The sequence below is a fragment of the Mesocricetus auratus genome, unplaced genomic scaffold (assembly GCF_017639785.1).
Source record: "Mesocricetus auratus isolate SY011 unplaced genomic scaffold, BCM_Maur_2.0 Super-Scaffold_4256, whole genome shotgun sequence".
Taxonomy (NCBI): Eukaryota; Metazoa; Chordata; class Mammalia; order Rodentia; family Cricetidae; genus Mesocricetus; species Mesocricetus auratus.
This window is the reverse complement of record NW_024429182.1, coordinates 43,441,849-43,461,532: the sequence shown is the minus strand read 5'-3', so window position 1 is coordinate 43,461,532 and position 19,684 is coordinate 43,441,849. Positions and strand designations below refer to the sequence as shown.

The following is a 19,684-nucleotide window of genomic DNA, read 5'->3' as shown; positions in this document are numbered from 1 at the left end:
AGAGAGTCTGGGGAACAGAACCTTCATTCAGTGGCTGATGGAAGAAGAGGCAGACTCCCATGGCTAAGCACTGAGCTGAACTCAAGAAAGCCAGTAACAGAGAGGGAGGACTGATGACCAAAGGGATTAATACTGGGCTGGTTTAACCCCCAGAAACAGCTGACCTGACAAGGGTTGGCTCTTGAATCCCAGGCTGATGCCTGGGAATCCAGCATCGGACTGATCAAGACCCCCTGAATGTGGGTGTCAGTGAGGAGGCCTAGGTAATCTATTGAGCCTTGGGCAGTAGATCAGTATTTATCCCGGGTATACAAATGAACTTTGGACTCCCATCCAACAATGAGAGATGCACTCTCACCCTGAACTCTTGGGGGGAGGGTCTAGGCCCTGTCCTGGGTGAAATGACAGACTATGGACACCCCCATGGAGGGCCTCACCCTCCCTGGGGAAATGAGGGGTATTGGGGAGGGTTGGGGGAGGGTACGGGAGGGGGGGAGGGAAATGGAGAGGGACCTGGAACTGACTTGTGAAGCAACCTTGTTTCTAATTTAAATTTAAATTTAAAAATAATAAAAAAGAAAATAAAACATAAAAGGCAGCCAGTACAGACATAGTGACCCTAATATAGAAGAATGAATCTTAGATGAATGGAATACACAGAGGCCTTGTGAGATGTGAGTTCTCATGAAGTTCTAATGACTTACTAAGACTCAGCCACATCTTCATTTTCACGCTCCACACTAGCTAAAATGAAGAGAGAATCCAGTGTGGCCTTGGGGGGGATCTGCCTAGTTGTAGTTGCACAACAGAAGTCTTTACCTCTGTTTGCTTTTGTTTGTGTGTGAAACCTCTGTAGGGAGTTGGGAAGGATTTAGAATTGCATACAAGTCCTCCTTGGAGACAGGTCACTGGCTTCTAGGGAATGGACAGTGCTCTAGGTAGAATTGGCATGATACCTGGGATTTCATATTTTGTGTGAACAGTGAGTCATTGGTCCTGAGCTGATTGACACAACATACAGACTTTATAAAAAGCAAGCAATGTGATATTAAACCTCTGGGCAACTAGTACATACCATCATGGCTTACTTAAGGAAGTAATTAAGGGGGGGAAATTAGAAAATTCTCTACATTTTGTAAAAAAGCATCAAAATCAGAAAACTCCCAACTTTTCCCATTGGGTTGTACTTTTGTTTCATTTCACTTCAGGATTCTAGTCTCAGGACAAGGCCCCAGTCTAACTTGGCCCTGGCTGGCCATTTCTCTTTGGAAGTCTTAGGGTGGATAAATTTGTATTTATCCCTCCTCTCCTCCCCTCCCTATGCTCTCCTCCTCACTGAATCCATTTTTCTAAGTTTCTTCTACATGTGGATATCTGTTAGCACTGTCTCTGTAGGACTGTAAGGTTGAATATGAGAACAGCTAAGGATGTTTTTCAGTCACATTCTTGTACTTGTTAGTACCCAGGGCAGAATGATTCCTTTGCAAAACGGACAGACCCTAGATGAAAGACTGAGGAATGGAGGGACAGTGGTGTGCTATGTGGATGTATTTAGTTATTCAGCTGTTTCTGGGGTTAGCAAGCATCATTTTGTGAGTGGCTAAAGGAATATTTAAAGCCCTACTCCATCTGGACTCTGACCCAGCCACTTGGCACTGTTGTGTTCAGTGTGAAAGGAGACAGTGTGACAGGCATGGCTAAACTCCAGAAGAGTGTCGTTCACATACCAAGTCGAGGGCTGGATTTGGTCCACCAGTTGTAGTTTGACCGGCTACATGGGAATCATATGGGAAGCCACCTTGGCAGAGAGGTTTTGTGAGTCTGTAAGTGGCACAAGCATCGCTCAGCTGTCATACAATTCCACTTTTCTATCCAAGTGTAGGAAGCCAGGTTTCCCTGCCTCCTCTACATTCAGTGGACACTTTGACCGATACTGGCAATGAACTGTGACTAAAGTGATGTCTTCTCCACCCAGACCTGCTCATAGAACTTCCCGCCCATTGTCCCATGCTCTTCTCCCTCTTCTGCAGGTGTGGAGGGATCCAGGGCCCTGGACATTGGTAGAGCCACACACTGGTGTGAGTCTGGTGTGACCCCTGGATAACAGTGCATAGTGAAGCTGTGGAGATGTACAGATTAAGATACATGAGACTAGGTTAAATATAGGTTAATTTTATTCAGAAGTTACTTACATTAGAAACCGATGATCCGCAAGTTCCAGCTCCAAGGATCTACACCTAGCTGCTCTCCATGACCTGACCAGAACCAAGAGAGTGAACCTGACCCGGACCCCAGACCATACACTCATGTACACACCTGTGACCAATCAGGTTTGGGATTTTGTGTCAGGCTATAATCATAGCTGTTCTGGGTTGCATGTGGCCTTCAGGCCTCAGTTTGATTAAGTGCCTAAGAAACTGTATAACAATTTACAAAGCATCTACTGATGGTTTAGAGGGTATGAGTAGGTCCTACACAGATGCTGTGACATCTTAGAGAAGGTCTTGGTCATCCTTGGATTTGAGTATCCACGGGGAATGGGGTCCTGGAAACGATTCCTGTAGAACACTGAGAGTCAACTGTAAACCTAAGGACTGGGATGAAGCTTTCAGATGGTCTGTGGTAAGTTATGCCTTGAACATGTCTCTCTGTCCTATGACTGGAAGGTTCAGATGCCTTCCAAACATCTTAGGAGAAGGAATGTCATGTGAAATGTGTAGCCAAGATACTCTCTGGCCCCAGCCGTGGCAAGTGCTGTCATAAAAGGCTGGCATGGTCAGGTCATGGTGCCAAAGGTGTGAGGAGTTGTCGCAACAGCACCCTGCTCCTTGCATCCCTCAGGTATCCTCTGGTGGAAATACTAGCCTATTCCTCACTCATCACTAACTCTAATTTCTCCTTTTTCTTGATCTCCTAACATTTGTGTAAGGGTCTGGTGTGGCTCCCACCCAAGGACACCTCAGTACACTAGAATAGTCAAGAGGAGGGCTGCATAGTCCCAGAACCCATGCCAGCTTCAGCATGGAGGACCAGTCACAGAAGGGGCAGCGAGACTGGCTGTCATTGTGCAGATGATTTTGAGACATTTAGGCCATCCTGGCTGATGCCTAAGGTGTTAGTTTCACCTGGACCCATGGCTATTGGAGAACTTTAATGGAAGCACTTGTGTACCAGTTTGGGTTTGACTGGGGAACTGAGAGTGCTGTAGAACGGTAAATTAATTACAGAATTGTGTTGTTACTGTGCAATGGAGAGGAAGGCCTAGGAAGCTGCTGCTTCTGCGTATCTGGTAGCCGGTGTGAAGTTCCTAGGGGTCAGCAAGGCTGGCAGTTGGGGAGAAAAGCTGGATGTGAAGCTAGGGAGTCGCAGAGACAACAGAGGCGATGGAAGCAGGTGGACCCGATTCCACAAGGAGGGCCTAGACCCACACCTGCCCCGTCCCTCTCCACCTTGGCAGTGCACGTGACTTGTTAGAGCAAACACACTCTCCCACAGACCTGTTCATGTGTCTTGTAGGGTGTAAAACTGAACCAGGGTTTGTAGAAATGGTGCACAATTTAAGCAGGAGCTTGCGAATGTTGCCTCGTACCAGTAAGGTTGACTAGAAAGCCAGCTGTAGTGTGTGCAAGCTGGAACAGATCACTGGCTTCAAGCACAATGTGTGTGTGTGTGTGTGTGTGTGTGTGTGTGTGTGTGTATACACGTATGCATATATACACACATATACATATATACACACATATACATATATATGCACATAAAGATGTTAAATAGCTTGGCTTAGCTATGCACATTATTTACAATTGTCAAGACAACATTGTTATATGTGCCATAACTACGTAGAATCAATTTGCCAACTAAAATACATGAATTTTAAATATAATCGCATGGTTACCTCATGAAAGGTCCTACAGAGATGGCTGCTGCACTGAGTCATTGACAGTGTAGTGTCCCCTGTGATGAAGGCCAGACAGAAATTGGACAGCGTGGTGGGTCCCAGCTGGAAGCCCTGCTGTGCTTGGCAGAATTCAGCAGCAGCCCCAGGGCCCTGTGTGAAGGTATCACTTCATCTGTGGCCCTTTCATAGGTGACTTGGGAACTTCTGCATGGCACCCATCTGTCTTCTGAGTTCTCTTTCCAAGCTATGAAAATGGTGATTTTGAGAAAGAGGAAAAGAAAAGTCAGTGTTGAACACTGTTTCCCCTCCATATTAGCATATTTAAATTGTTCAGAATAATGGGTTTCATTAGGTCACATTCATGCATGTCTGAGATCTCTGACAGCCTGGTCATCAGTGATGTTTCTGCATCTGTTGGCTTGCTCCCAAAACACTTGTCTTCAAGTCTGAACACACACCCACTTTATTCATCTACTTCCTGGACACCCGTAGATGGTGGCCACCTCCAACACAGAAGGTAGCTCCCACCCCAGATTCTCTGCCAGCTCTTTGGCTTTCATTCTCAGCGGCAAAACTGGATTTCACCGTTATGCTGGAAAACAGCCTATGATGCATGCTATACAAGAAGTTAGCAAGATAACTAGTTGAGAGCCATCACAGTGAGGCCCCAAGTTATTTGTGGATGTATCACCGTCTGCATGGGCTTCTGTCCTATGGCAGTTACACTCATGGCTATGGATTTCTCCTTGTTACATGGATACATTGCATATGTACCACGTGTGCTTACTGACTTCTGTCCTATGGCAGTTACACTCATGGCTATGGATTTCTACTTGTTACATGGATACATTGCATATGTACCACGTGTGCTTACTGACTTCACATATCAATGGAAGACACCTTCACTTGCAGGCACTGCACTGGGCGCTAGGATAAAAGGACAAGTAAGGCAGACTCTGCTTTTGGGGAGTTTTCAGACTTGTTTGAAGGTAGAGGTCCATGGTAATTTTAAAAGTAGAGGGTAGAGGCAGCTTTAGGGCAGGAAGGAAGACATTTGGCCCTGTCTGGGAGGACAGAGTGTCAGTGGGAAGCAAGGACGCTGGGACAGTGCCTATGCTCCACACAGGCTGTCCAGCACCTTCCATCACTGTCTCTGGCTAAGGACGGTGGAAGGAATTAGATGCAGAGGCTCAAGTGTGGTGGATGTGTGCTAGTTTTGCAAATGAGACATATTTGTGTATATGCTCTCATAGAGTTCCTGACTGTTACCTTTAGTGTGATAATAGAGCAGTGGGTAATAAGCAGTTTAGTGATTATTGTACAAAGTAGGTGCTCTGGGATCAGGTCCTGGGTGTGCAGTGATTCATGGGACTAGATAGTTGGCGGATGAGAACTTGCTGCTGAATGGAAGTTTTTTTGTTGAGGCTAGTACTGCTCTGCAAAGTAAAATCTACCTCAAACAACTAAATACAATTGAAAAAAAGCAAAAGGCTTAGGGGAGAGAAAACTATCAGGCTGACAGTCGGCATTGATTTTACATTCTCCGAGATAGTCTTTTCCTGTTCTTATCCAGGGTAGGCCCATTTCTACCACACAACCCGGTGTGCCAATACAGCAGTTTCTGTATCTAGCTGGCCACACAGATGATGGAATGAGCATGGCATGAGTGTCTCTGTTCACTCCTGAGTGCCGGGTCTGAGCAGCTGCCTCTGGTATTGCTGGACTAGAGGTACAGGTCTGGTATCATCTGTGGCTCACTTCCTCACACTGAGCAATCAAGCTGGCCCACTCACTGTACCAGTTTCTGAGGACTTGGCTGTGCACAGTCCTGTTCCTATCAGAGCTCCCAACTCAGGGTCCAGGGCAAGCTTATCCCCACATCTTAGCCTTTCCTTCACTAATGCAATGTTTTCTTTCCTTTGACTAGGAAAATGCCCAGATCATCAGGGAAGTGGAAGTAGACAAAGTCTCTGCACTCTCCAGGGACCAGGTGGCAGCCATCAAGCAGCTGTGGCTGGATCCAGGCATCCAGGAATGTTACGACAGGAGGAGGGAGTACCAGCTGTCGGACTCTGCTAAGTAGTGAGTACTCTGCCCACCGCGGCTGCTGCCACACTGCTCTTAGACCCGCATTGCAAGACTTCACTCCCTACGTGGAGGAGAGGAGGGGTCTTTCTGGACCCCTGGCTCTGACTCTTAGCATCTTCTCTCCTAATTTTCTGTGGGTTCCCAGATAGGCCTTGGGGTCAGTGCCCACCTTTTCCCACCTAACTAAATTTGAAATTCCCTTAGCTTTGATCTAAACTTTGGTGCTGGAATTATAACTTAAGCAAGGAATACACCTGCCGGTGGTGGTTAGCTTTCTTCTCACCGTATTCCTTTGCAAATCACGGGCGGGTGTAGGCCTTGTTTAAATCAGCCACTGATCTTTGCTACCCTCTAGTGGTGGACATAGGTATCTGCAAGAGCAACACACGGGGAGCTCAGCTGGCTTATTGGACCTTCTCAGAAAGACTACCTCTTTCATATTTTGTATTCATAAAGCTTTAAATCATGAACCCGCCCAATTTGTATTGCATACTACCTTGGAGAGATTGCAACATTTCCCTTTCTTCAGAGTCCCCTAGGACTGTGTGTGCCATCCAGGTGACTAGGCACACAGATTATTTCTTCTTGGGTTGCTGCTTGTGTTTCTGTAGCTTAGTCTTTTCTCCTTCCCCCATATCGCTGTCCCTCCTCCTAGGTCCATGACACCCCCATCCCCAAACCACCCAATTCCTCTTAAGTGTTGGCTGCTTTCTGAGCTAGCTCCAACAGGATAAAGCAGCTGTCAGGAAAGGCATCATTATTTCATGTAGCCTTTAATGACTTTCCCTAGACATTTGTCCCAGGAAGTGTTCAATTCATTCCAGGTTGGCACAACTGACTGGTCCAACTACATCAGCAGAAAAGCATGATGTCAGGAGAAGAAAAGAAACCAGTAAGAAGATGTTACATTGGAAATGGACAGGAGAGGAAGAAAGTCTAGAGAATCCAGGGCTCTATGACATAAGTTACTTGTGTATTTTCTTTGGTTCAGCCTTTGGTTTTCAGTCATCTGCTAGTAATGTCTGCATTTTTAGATATGCATTTATACTGCCCAAATAGCGTGCTAAGGGCTATGTGGCAACAAAACAATTAGTGTGTCTCCCTTATTTCCCATATATAACTTTTTGGTCACTTTCCCAAGTCCCCAGTCAACACTCTAAATTACAGATGGTATTGTATTCCATTTTTCTATATGTACCAGAGCATGATATGATGAACTTAAACATTAATTATAGAAACAGCTTTATAGAAACTGACAATTAGGTGATTACCTGGAGCACATGAAGTAAAATTTGAGCTATTTTGTTATCAGCTACATGATCCCATGACAGTGAGTGTGACAGCTGGGACAGCTACTGAGTGAGTAGCAGGTGGGGAGGATACACTAGGAAGTATGTTACACATCTAGGACCAGAGACAGATTTTATCCTGCTTCTCAGAATGGAACTGGATTGACAAGTTAGGGACTGTTGTCTGTAGCTTTGCAAAAGCAATGCAAAGAGAAAAGGAATTACTTATTCCTGTCATGATTTTCCCATTTCTTACTTATGGTCCAAAAGTGACCACAGGTATTTGAAACCCTGGGGTAGAACACTGCATGAAGGGAGAAAATGGGTATAAAGTAGCGCATGCGAGCGGGGCCAGCGGTTTGGAGTCAGTGAGGTCCTTCTCTAGGCTGACCTGCTCAGCCCTGGATATTTAGGTTGTGCTACAGAAAGTTGCAAAGCCATCAACTCCATTGCTGGCTAGGGTCTTTTGTAAGGACTTAATCAAGCAAGTTTTGATGGCACAGTGTCTAGCCTAGGCTGGCCTTGAACTCTCCATGTATTTCAGCAGCACCCTTAACTTCTGATCCTCCTACCTCTACCTCCTGAGTGTTGGGGTTGCAGGCACATGCCACCATGTTTGTTGTAGGTGGTGCTGGGGTTTAAACCCAGTGCTATGTGCATGCTAGTCAAGCACTCTGAAGAACTGAGCTACATTGCCTGGTAGTGTTCTTTAAAGGCATTCTTTCATTTTTTTTTAGAAAAAAATACATGTATTTTAAAGTCAGGACTTTAATACACAGCCCCAAATAACATTAGACAAATTTTGTATTATTTTAGATGTCTCATTTCCCAGTGTACTTAATAGGAAAATGTTATCTTATTTTGAGGGAGTTTTTCAATGGCCTATTTGACAATTGAGTATTTTTATAGAAGTGGCTCTTATTCACTCACCAGAGTCTTCAGAGAACAGTGTCTACTTTATATAACATTCTTATATGAAGGCAAGTAGGCAGGTCTGTTGGGTGATGGGTCAGTTTCATTACCTACCTCCTCGGCCTTTAGGCTGCTGTTTCCCTCATGGCCACAGTGATGATGCAGCTGGGAACTGGACCGAGTGATCTGCATCTGAGTCCTGATCCCTTTAGGATGGTCAGTCTTAGGAGGATAGAGGCCTGGCATAGTCACCTCTGAATGTTACGCTGGCCTCCAAGTCTTGTGGAGGATCCTGTGGTCAGGGAGGACTTCCCTTGAGTAAGGAAGGCTATTTCCCTTTCTCACAATGGAGCCTCAGTTTCTCAACTCTTTAATGTCACAGTTACCTGACTGACATTGACCGAATTGCCATGCCCTCTTTCGTGCCAACGCAACAAGATGTGCTTCGTGTTCGAGTGCCCACCACTGGCATCATAGAGTATCCATTTGACTTGGAAAACATAATCTTCCGGTAAGTCTGTCTCCCAGATGGAGGACTTTAAGGATCAGTCTGTTCAGGGGGTATGTCCTGAGGTGGAGTCCTACGTGCTGCTCCTAAGTAGCTCTTTGGTCAATATAACCTTCTGGGATCTCAAGCTCTTCAACAGAGGGACTTCTGTGCTCTTCCTATCAGGAAAAGGCCTTCTTACATGTAGTCACACAGATGTGGACTCCTGTGATAATATAGTCTACTGATGTCATTTCCCTAATGTTGAGTAAGATTTCTCTTTCCCTTACTTTGAGATTTATCCTTAAAGAAAAACCATGTATATGTGTATTGCCTATAATATGTATAGAGTACTTATAGTGGTGTAAAATGTATACATGTCTATTTATATAACAACACTCTAAGGATGAACAGATCTTTACCAAACTTTGTATTGGAAAAATAAATATAGGTCATTTACAAAACAATGGAAATTTCAAGGCACCTTTAAAAATTTTGTGTGTGTATCTCAGTGTATATGTATGTGTACCAGGTATATGAAGGAGCTTTTGGAGATGATGAGAGCATCAGATCCCCAGGAACTGGAGATACTAGTAGTAAACTACCATGTGAGTGCTGGGACTGAACTCAGGCCTTTTGCATAAGTAGTAAGTGTTCTTAACCACTGAGCTACCTCTCCAACTCCTCAAAGCTCTTGTATATCTATTATTCCCCTTATCCTTTCTAATGATGATCATTTTACACATCAAATCCAATATTACAATTCTGTTTTAGTATTCCTTCATGGCTGTCACATGGAAGGGGATGGTACAAAAGTACTCTGCATTTTTGTTACTTATGTCTAATTTAATGGTCACTCTCTCCTGAGCTGACCTGTGGATTTAAACCTTTTCAACTTCAAAGGCTGCTTGCAACCTCCCAAACACCTCAGAATGAGTTTGCCAAAGCTTTGATGAAGAGGTTTTACCTATTCAGAGCCTTAGGACTGGGTTTAGCATAAGCTGCTGATGATACCTTACAGCCCGTGGCATCTTCCCTGTGCAGTCTTTCTGGATGAAGAATTCTGATGCTTGAAGTTGAGGTCTTTGTAGAATGTCTTCACATCAAGTCTCTTGATATTTGTGCTTTCTATCCTAGCTCTATTTCCCTCTGCAATATGAGGCAGGCAGCATGCACACAGCATTGCAGGCATGTCTGCATCCCTAGAACCTGACTCCAAGGCACCGTTCTAGATGGTAGCCATGGGAGCCAGTGAGTCTGTGGAACCTCTAGACACACTGGTTTGGGGTCTTAAATTGGTGTGTGGATGGGGTGAGGGTGTAGGGGTGGTGGGGGTGACCTGGCAGGTTATGTGCTCTGTCTGACCCACATAGTCTGCCATAATGTTAGGAAAAATATCTGCAGTGACACTTAAAAACGGAGATGTTTTATTTAAAATCTATTCAATTTCCCTAAAATATCCACAGACCTGGTAATAGTGAGCCTGCATTTTGTCTAGTAACAGTGGCATCAGTGACATGGCAGAGAGGTGGCTCAGTGGCTAAGAGAGTTCAGTTCCCAGCACCTATATTGAGTGTCTCATAGATACCTATAACTCTAGCTCCAGGGGATCCAATGACCTCTTCTGGCCTTGGGGCACCTGCACTTTTGTCTGCCACCACACACACACACACACACACACACACACACACACAGTCCTAAAAACAAAATACAAATTATACATTTAAATATAGAACCCGAAGGAAGCAGAGGTACTAGGATGATGGCTTGCTGTTGTCCCTTTTGTGTCCTAGGACTCCATGTGGGTGGCTGGAGTAAAGGACTTCTGCAGCAGGGTTCTTACCCAGTAGATCCAGGCAGGCTGCATCTGAGTCCTTGGCTTGGAAACCACCAATGGTTCTCCACTGCACATGGCAGCATGTTCTAACACACTACCCTTAAGAACCCCTTCCCTCTAAAAGTCATCGAGGACCTCAAAGGCTTCTAACTCCACGGTGCAATAGCTTGCAACCCTTTCCCTGGAGTTGTGCATTCCAACCTCTGACCATCTATCTCTTTTGAGTAGGATGGTAGATGTTGGTGGTCAGCGATCTGAACGACGGAAATGGATTCACTGCTTCGAGAGCGTCACCTCCATCATTTTTTTGGTTGCTCTGAGTGAATATGACCAGGTTCTGGCTGAGTGTGACAATGAGGTATGCTGAGGGTTTGGAACTTGGATGTATGCTGCTGGGGTGGGGGTTGGGGTGGTAACTGTAGAAGACAGTCTTATTTCTTCAATTTTCAAGAAGCTAGCAAGGTGAGGAAATTAGACTTGCCAGCTAACATTCAGGTGTGTGTTACCAATGCAACTACTGGCACACTGCAGGCCCATTTACAAAGTCCCCTGTAGCTTAAATACTGTCACATGTCACTTAACAACAAAATGCATTCTGAGATGGCATATACCCTTAGTCACAGCACTCAGAAGGCAAAGACAGGCAGATCTCTGAGAGTTCCAGGCTAGCTAAGTCTACAGTCTTAAAAAACCCAAACCAGACAAGAAACAACAAAACACCAGACAAACCAATGAAACAGAAGAGACTTCATCTTTGTGTGACTTCGATGGTGCAGTTTACTGCATACCAAGAGTCAGAACAGAACCCTGGATCTAATTAATGTAGTTGCCCAGTAGAATTTCCTAAGGAACCGTAAAAAAACGTTGAGTGCCCAGGTCAAATACCAGAGACTTTCACTTAGTTGAGCCATGGCCTGAGAACTCTTCCAGGTAATGCAATGGGTCATGAAGGGTGGAAACAAGGAAAAAGCAGAGTCCTGGGATCAGGGGAGCTCAGTTTACTAAGTTGGTCCTTAGAAGCCGTGTAAAATTCAACCTGTACACACACAAAGCTGAGATTCTTACTACTGTGGCATGTTGGAAAAAATACTGCCCTGCACTACAGTTATATTTACTGGGTTCCAATGGGGATAGTTTCATTTCCAAGTCCCTTCAGAGATCCTAATACATAAAATATTGTCTAACAATTCTCCCCCAATCCCACCCTTATCAAGCCTGGGTCTTGTGTAGCCTAAGCTGGCCTCAAATTGGCTATGAAGCAAAGGGTAACCTTCAACTTCTGATCCTCCAGCCTCACACTACCTCCTATGTGTTGAGATTATGCCTGTGTGCCACCCACGGCTTCATCATGCTAGGCATCCACAGCCCACGTGATAGCTTGTAACCGATGCCATCTGAGGGGACTCCTCAGCCTCCAGAGAATGGCACTCCCAAACAAGGTTCCTAGCTGAATTGTTAGAAGCTACTCTTCCTGCAAGGGTCTCATTCAGGGCATTTGGGCAAATGCAGCCCAGGCAGGTACTGTGCCTTCTGCAAAGCTGCAAGGTGCTGGCTGGGCCTAGTTCCATAAGATGCTCTGACAGAAAGTGTCAGGACTGTTGGTCACTTGTGAGGTTATTTTTCAGAGGAATACCAATATCCTCCTACTGGCCCTTTTCTCTGAATGTATGCAAGACTTCTTGGCTTTTGTTTCAAGAACATAACTGTCAATTATCAGTGCCCTTCCCAAGATCAGGCAGTGGCCCATGAACAAACCATATCTTTAACTCTTGAGTGAAAGCTTTTCTCTGAAGAGTTCCAATATACTAGTTAATTAGTGGAGGGTGAACTTATTTACTTCTCCCATCAGAGTAACTAGCTCTACCAAATGGAATTTCAAGAGATACTGTCCTCAACATAAAAACAACAACAACAACAACAACAAAACCCAGGAATTCTTAGGAGAAGAGTCAAAGGGTTGGGTGCTCAAGAACCAGGAGCCCAGCCCAGTATTCTTATAAATTAAATATATTCATCTTTCCTTAAAAAAAAACACAGGAATCACAGGTTTGGAGAGCACATAAATGGTTGCTATTCCCACACATTCCTTCCAGTTGTAGATGTGCATTGGATCTGCTTACTCTGCCATACAGAATTTTTTTCCTTTGGAGATGAAGATAATTCTAGGCTTTAGAGAATCTCTACAATTGGCTGAGTTACTTTCCTGGTAATACTTTCTGGACCCCAGCCTGCAGAGTGGGAGAATGCCCAGGTGTGGACTTGGAGAGAAGTAGATTCATGATGCATCCCTTTGGAGCATGTGTGAAACTTGGACATTTTTATGGCTGTTTCCTCCTCTAAAGGGAAGTTCTTGCCTTTTCCCTTAGAAATACTTAAGAGAAAATACTGTAAAGAACAGTAGTTATCATGAGATACAACTTGTTTCTCAGGTATCTGCCCCCTCAAATTTGAGAGCTTTTAGTATTTTTTTTTGAAATGTGTTGTTTAAAATTACTGTTTGTGAGTATAATTGTCACAGGACTCGTGTCTCTATGGGCTTGGGAAAGTTAAATCTTTAGGATGCTCTGCTCATCCAGCAAATTGGGACAACATCCCAATTGTAAAGCAAGGCTTTGGTGCTCTGCAGTGTTAGTTCCATTCTGACCAGTCTGGCATGCCTGAGGGCTCATGGTCCTCTGGGAGAGCTTTCCTTCCTCCTGTGTTCCAATACCCCTGAGGCACTGTTCAGAAGCACACACCCACTTGCAGCTGGTGTCTCACCTGACCTGTTAATCAAGCAGTTACAGGACACACCTTGTCTAATGACATAAACTTTTTGCACCAAGCTGCACAACAGCTTTGTTTAGGGCAAGAGAATTGTTAAGTGCTCCAAAAATGATACTAGACAATGTGTGTGTATGTGTGTGTGTGTGGAGGGGGGGCAAATGGAAGCAGGTCTGGTGGGTCCATTTCTTTGCCATCATAAGAGCAGTGATCCTACAGGGACCCAGCCTCCTAGCATGGTATTTCCAAGTATTGATTACTTTCTGACTTATCCTAACTTCGTTTCTCACTAGAACCGGATGGAAGAGAGTAAAGCCTTGTTTAAAACCATCATCACCTACCCCTGGTTTCTGAACTCATCTGTGATTTTATTCTTAAACAAGAAAGATCTTTTGGAAGAGAAAATCATGTACTCTCATCTAATTAGCTATTTCCCAGAATACACAGGTAAGTATTTGGGGCACAGTGCTCTCACACCAACCTTGTTGGTATCTTCACCTGCAGCAGTCTCCAGTGTCCAGTATGGTTTTCTGGGGAATCCCTGATGGGCTTTCACATTTTCACTTCAAATCATACTTCTCACTGTCCCTGATGTTTTCACCTCGATACCGCCACTGCAAGGCCTGAGTGCATTTGCTAAGTCATTTGACTTTCTCCACTTGGCTGGTGAGGCCTCAGCTCAGGCGCCTCACCTAGGAAACCCTTCTTACCCTCCTGGACCTGTCTACAGCTTGTGCGAGTGTGCCACCTCCTTTCTGTTGCCCCGGCAGCCCGGTCACTTTGCTGCATATGCATTCACTCAGCTTTCCCTGGCAGAGCTGGCTCTCACAGCTTCAGAGCACCTGCTGCTTTGTGGGGTTACAGGTTATCTGCTTCTCAGTCATAGGGCTGGTACTGAAGTATTCCATATATGCAACCATGCTCACTAATCACTCCTGGCACAAGAGGTCTCAAACAGTATGCTCTTGACATTGATATTTACATGTTAGCGTTTCAACATACCCCCTCCCCCCATTTGATTAAACACTCTGGCAGTGTGGTTTAGAACTGTCAGGCTTTAAAACCAACCTACTAACTCTAGTTTCTGTACCATACCTCCCTCCCCCAGTCCACAGCTGCCTGTCTGTACAAGTCAGTGGTTAGAAAACAAAAACTAGGCCACTATTTTTAGACAAAGTGCTTTACAGTACAATTTTTAGATACCAGTAGACACTTTAAAAAGACTAAACATTGGGCTAGAGAATGGCTCAGTTGGTAAAAACATTTGCCTTGCAAACAATCCCCAGAACTCACCTAAAGCAGTCAGGTATGACAGTGAGACCTTGTAATCACAGAGCCAGGGCAGAGGAGACAGGCAGATCACTGGGACTTGCTGGCCAGCCAGTCTAGCCTAGTTGGCAAGCTGTAGGCCAATGAAAGATCTTGTCAGAGGAGGTATATGGCATTCCTGAGGATAACATGAAATTGTCCTCTGGTCACAGGCATGTGCACATGCACACACACTGCATAAAATGGAAAAATATTTAAAAATACTGTATTCATATGAAATGTAATAACTACTCTAGGTAAACTTAGATATGAAGTAAGACTGATCAAAGAAGGATCCCAAATTAGAAGAAAAATACATTAAAAATGGATTGTGGGAGGACACGGTGGTGAGGTTGAATCTTTATTCCTCTCATGACCCAGGACCAAAGCAGGATGTGAAAGCTGCCAAGGACTTTATCTTGAAGCTGTATCAAGACCAGAATCCTGACAAAGAGAAAGTCATCTATTCTCACTTCACCTGTGCTACTGACACTGAGAATATTCGCTTTGTGTTTGCTGCTGTCAAAGACACAATCCTACAGCTAAACCTTCGGGAATTCAACTTGGTGTAAATGCTTGGCCCACTCCTCCAACAGGGTGATCTGAGCTCTTCCTGCCTATCCTACCAGTGCTTCTGACCACCTGGGCCAGGATCCAAGGACATTATGTAGACCACAAGAACAGAGATGGGTAGTGTAACTTGAAAGTTACTTGCTTACCAATCTTCTTAAGTGTCTTTAATTTTTGATTGTCTTTTCTTACCTTTCGGCTGTAAGATTAGGTATAATTTTTGAGTTTGGTATTTTATTGAGCTTTAAAAGGCCACTGTGATCCCCCACCATGCTCTTTAAAGTGTTCAATAGATCATGCTTTCAGACCTCTAGGATTAATTTGGGTGACTAAAACATCTGAATAGGCTTGATTTAAAAGAAAAAAAAAAACCTTAAAGACATTGCTAACATCTCTTCCCATCTAACATTCTATCAACAACCAAAGACTTCTTTCTATGCCCCACCACCATCTTTGGTTGGTTTAATTCTTTAATTTTAAAGTCAGGACCTGAAGTAGCCAAAGGCTAACTGCCAATCTACATTTGCTACATAACTGAGGATGACCTTGATCCTCTTGCCTAAACTTCCCAAGTATTTGTTGGAATTGTGATGTACGCCACCATGCTCAGCTAAGATTTTTTTCTTTTCTGAGACAGGGTCTCCATTATTGCTGGTCTCAAACATACTATGCAGCTGAGGATGACCTTAAACTTCTGATTCTCTTGTCTTCATATACATAACTTATTTAAAAGAGGAGAGTTCTCACCCTGTTGCTAGTTATTCCTGACATTAGGAGGTCTCAAATTGTATGATTTTGACACTGGTATTTACAGGTTAGTGTTGGGATGCATGTTGCACTACGATCAGGTTACGTGGTGCTTGGGATGGAACGATGGGTTTTGTGCATGCTAGGCAAGCATTCTACCAACTGAGCTATGCCCCCAGACAAAAATTTCTTTAAAATTCAGGTCAACTTTCTAAGCCAAATTAATATCCCAATATCTAATTTAATTTTGCCATAATTTTGTGGTGAAGCCAAAGCTGAGACAGATGGTAACTGGGCTCTAGATGGTGCATGTGTGTATCTTAATGCATATGATCAGGTCTTATAAACTTATGGAATTGCTAAAGTATAACTTGTTTACCTAATGTCATGTAAGCTTTGCCAAAACTCTGATGGTGATCACGAACATGCTGTTTGAACTGTGTACGCTGTGCCTTTCTGGATATTGAGAATATACTGTTCTACTAGGAGCATTGATGATGTGTTTCTTGGCGTTCATGGATTATAGTTCTGTTCAAAAGAAAAATCCTACAGCCTTAACAACTCAGCAGCTTTTCTGTTTTTCCCTTTTGAAATAAGTCTTGATTTATCTCTGTAATGTTGGAGATCCATAATAGCTGGCTCAGTAAAGTGCAGATCCCAACCCCTGAGAAATGGAGTGCTTCAGACCAAAGGCCTAGGATGGTTTTGTTTCTACTGCTCATTGGTATGTGTGCACTTAGGGTGTATTCTACCTCTCACTAATCTTCAAAGGGTCTCCACCTTAAAATGGTTTAGCTTTCACCACAGTGAGAAAGTGACATGTATCAAGTAGAAACTGTACTTTGAATTTTGGTCTGGTACTCTTTTGAGATGATGGGCAGTTGCAAGCTGCAGCTCCCAGTCAGCCTTACCATCATGAGGGGAAGTAGTAACCTCTCTGTGGCGCACTGCTGGATTGGATGTTCTAGAGTCAGCATAGTATGTGGATTTTCAGCCTTAATGCTTTCAGTCACTGTGTGTTTACTTAGTTGAGTCTTTATAAACATTCTTAGATTTGCTACATTTGTTGCAGAACCACAAGGTCGAATTCCTAGAGCTAAACTAAGCCTTTCTTACACCCAGTTGTGGACCTCCAGATTGTCAACTTGTTGGAACATTTCCAAGTGTAAACCCATTCTACCAAAGTAGCATTAGGTTTTGAAAGTCAGTCTTTACTTAAGGCATGAACTGGACAAATGGATGCTAAATTTTATTTTAAATAATTGGCCATCAAGACAAAGACAAAAGGGTAGCTCTTCAAGATATTTAAAATCAAATTGTAGTCCCTCCCCATCACAACCATGGTTAAAGGTTAACTGACTGGGTCTCACTAGCCAATTAATCTAAAAAGTAGCATATCAACAGAATCACAATCAAGGATGTTAAACAATGTGGGACTCTCTTTTCAAGTACCCTATTAACAATTTAACCTCTGGTTGATATATAAGAAAGTAATTGTTTCAGGGCAAGAAAGGTATGGAATAAATCAAAGGGTGGTAACAAAACCTTTCAGTTTCAGTAAGGTTAACTCTCGACATCAGAGGTGAATTAGTTGATTTCTGTCAATATTAATTCTTTCTGCAGAAATTCTCCCCTAGCCTTTCTTTTTAAAATATACTCACCCCATCTGAAGTTGGTGGCTGAGAGTTCACCAAGTATTCTCTTAAGCTTTTAGACAATGGTGAGCATGCGTGGCTAGAAGGCTGTCCACTTCAACTAAAAAGTCAGAGTACTGATCTCTTCGAGTGACTTAGTTAGGTCACAGAGGGTAGATTTTAGACAGGCAAGAGAAAGTGAATGTTCCTGGTTTCTATCCAATAACAACTAAAACAAACCAAAGACCAGAAAGCTTTATTGGACTCACATACCATTAAAATAGGCAGCCATTTTAGCATGCAATCGAAATCTACCACCTCCAAGAAATAAGCAGTTTGAAGTGTTAGTATTTCCAGCAGGTTTTTTGAAAGAAAAAGACTAAGACCAGTTTTAAGAATAAGAACCACATTTGAAACACTTGTGTTAATAGACTATATCAAAATACATAAAAATAAGGCAGCCACTGTGTAATAGGTAATTAGGTCATAGGTCATGTTTACATAGAGAAGATAGACAGTAGGAACAGAAAAGTGAAGGAAATACTGATGCAATGAAGAATATTTTAAAATCCTGTAACCAATTGGCCACGTTTTACCAAATAACAAACATTCCAAAGAAGTACAGGCTATTAAAGTAATATAAAAATAGTTAAGGACACTAGTTTGGTAATTTCATAAGAATGTAACTGTACAATTAAAAACTAGGAAAAGAATGTATTTTTAAAGCACACCTTCCCCAACAATTTCATTAATTGTAATACACTTATATACAGAGATGATCATTTAAAAATTTATACACATGCTGTAACAAGTCATAAATATGATTTATAGTTATTGGTGGTCTTGAGGGAATTTTCATTGATACTGAGGATATTCTATTCTAAGCTATTTTATGTTGCTTTCTGAAATGTTTTCTGCCCAAATACTGGCAACATCTAGATAGTCAATTAAATAATGGTGGTAGAAGACATCATAAACACTGAGGCTTTCATCACTCTGCTGGAGGTAACACTTCTAAGCATTAGGCATTTTAAAGGCCTCATGAAGGTCCTTGTTACAAAGATTTTACTACAAGGAAGCACTGATATCACAGAAATATGTTCAGTGACAGAGATTTTAAATCAAGGTAATTTGATATGGATCACAGCAGGTATTAAACTACAACTCAAATTTATATTTGTATAAAAAACTCAATTTTTAAAAAATACTGATATTGACCTATAAAATATGAAGTTACATTTCTTGTGTCAAGCTTTGGGTAACTCCAATTTTCCTCTTTTAAAAAAAGCTATACTGTTTAAAAAAAAATCAAGAACCCATAATGCTAAAGTAAACATACTTTTAAATGACATGAGATTATTTTACAAAAGAGGCAATAAAGTAGAAAAGGTTTTAATTGAAGAAACATTAGCAGGGGCTTCCGAGTAAGACACAGCCTCTTCTTATTTAGCCAAGCACCTCCTTCTAGGTTAGTGAGGAAAATCATGCAATTGGGTATAATGCTCACCCCTCCATGCTACAAACCACAGATATAAAAACCACCATTTAGCCAACTAATGTAAACTTAGGTGGGTTAGCATTAACAATGAAGTATAGATTTCAAAAAACATACCCAAAGGAACAGGCAAAGGGTTCTTTTCTAGAGTGAGGACCGATATGTCATTCTATGCAGCACCAGAGGAAATCAGATGGATGAAGTTTTGGATTTCTTCTATCAGATTCAATCCAGTTTTCCTTTTATACTAAGGTCTTATGGAAATGAGGAAATGCAGTATTTTTAGTTAAAATGTACTGATATTTATTTGTATGGCACCCTCAACAGGTGAGTGCTCAGGTTCTACAATAATGGCCCTGACATGGTTAGTTACCAGGTTTTCAGGATCTTTGCTACCTGTATGAGTCAGACAGAAAGCAGATGGAAGTAAGATGCCCTGTAGCGAGGGGGCTCTATCACAGCCTGTGGTCTTTTGTGTATCATATGAAGAGTTAATTTTTATGCATTTCCTGGTTCCATTGATCAGCAGTTATGGATAGCCCTAGTCTTTCAGACCTTTTTCATTCATTTTTAAAACCTAATACTACAAAGTGTTAATGTTTTAAATTATAAATAGAAAGAGCATTTGTTCTTATGTGTTCTCTTATTCCTGTATT

General features: G+C 42.8%; 1 protein-coding gene across 2 annotated transcripts in view; it reads left to right on the top strand.

Annotated features, from left to right (window-relative positions):
- Positions 1–19,684, top strand: part of LOC101825095 (guanine nucleotide-binding protein subunit alpha-14) — a 164,013-nt gene that overhangs the window by 138,910 nt on the left and 5,419 nt on the right. Inside the window, exons 3-7 of one of the 2 annotated variants that reach the window (XM_021225488.2) lie at positions 5,826–5,980; positions 8,570–8,698; positions 10,740–10,869; positions 13,568–13,721; positions 14,964–16,387. In XM_021225488.2, the coding sequence (XP_021081147.1) occupies positions 5,826–5,980; positions 8,570–8,698; positions 10,740–10,869; positions 13,568–13,721; positions 14,964–15,154 (759 nt within the window). In that variant the 3' untranslated portion in view covers positions 15,155–16,387. Of the gene's footprint in view, positions 1–5,825; positions 5,981–8,569; positions 8,699–10,739; positions 10,870–13,567; positions 13,722–14,963; positions 16,388–19,684 lie in introns of those variants that run through there. The other variant, XM_021225494.2, reaches the window with a different exon arrangement.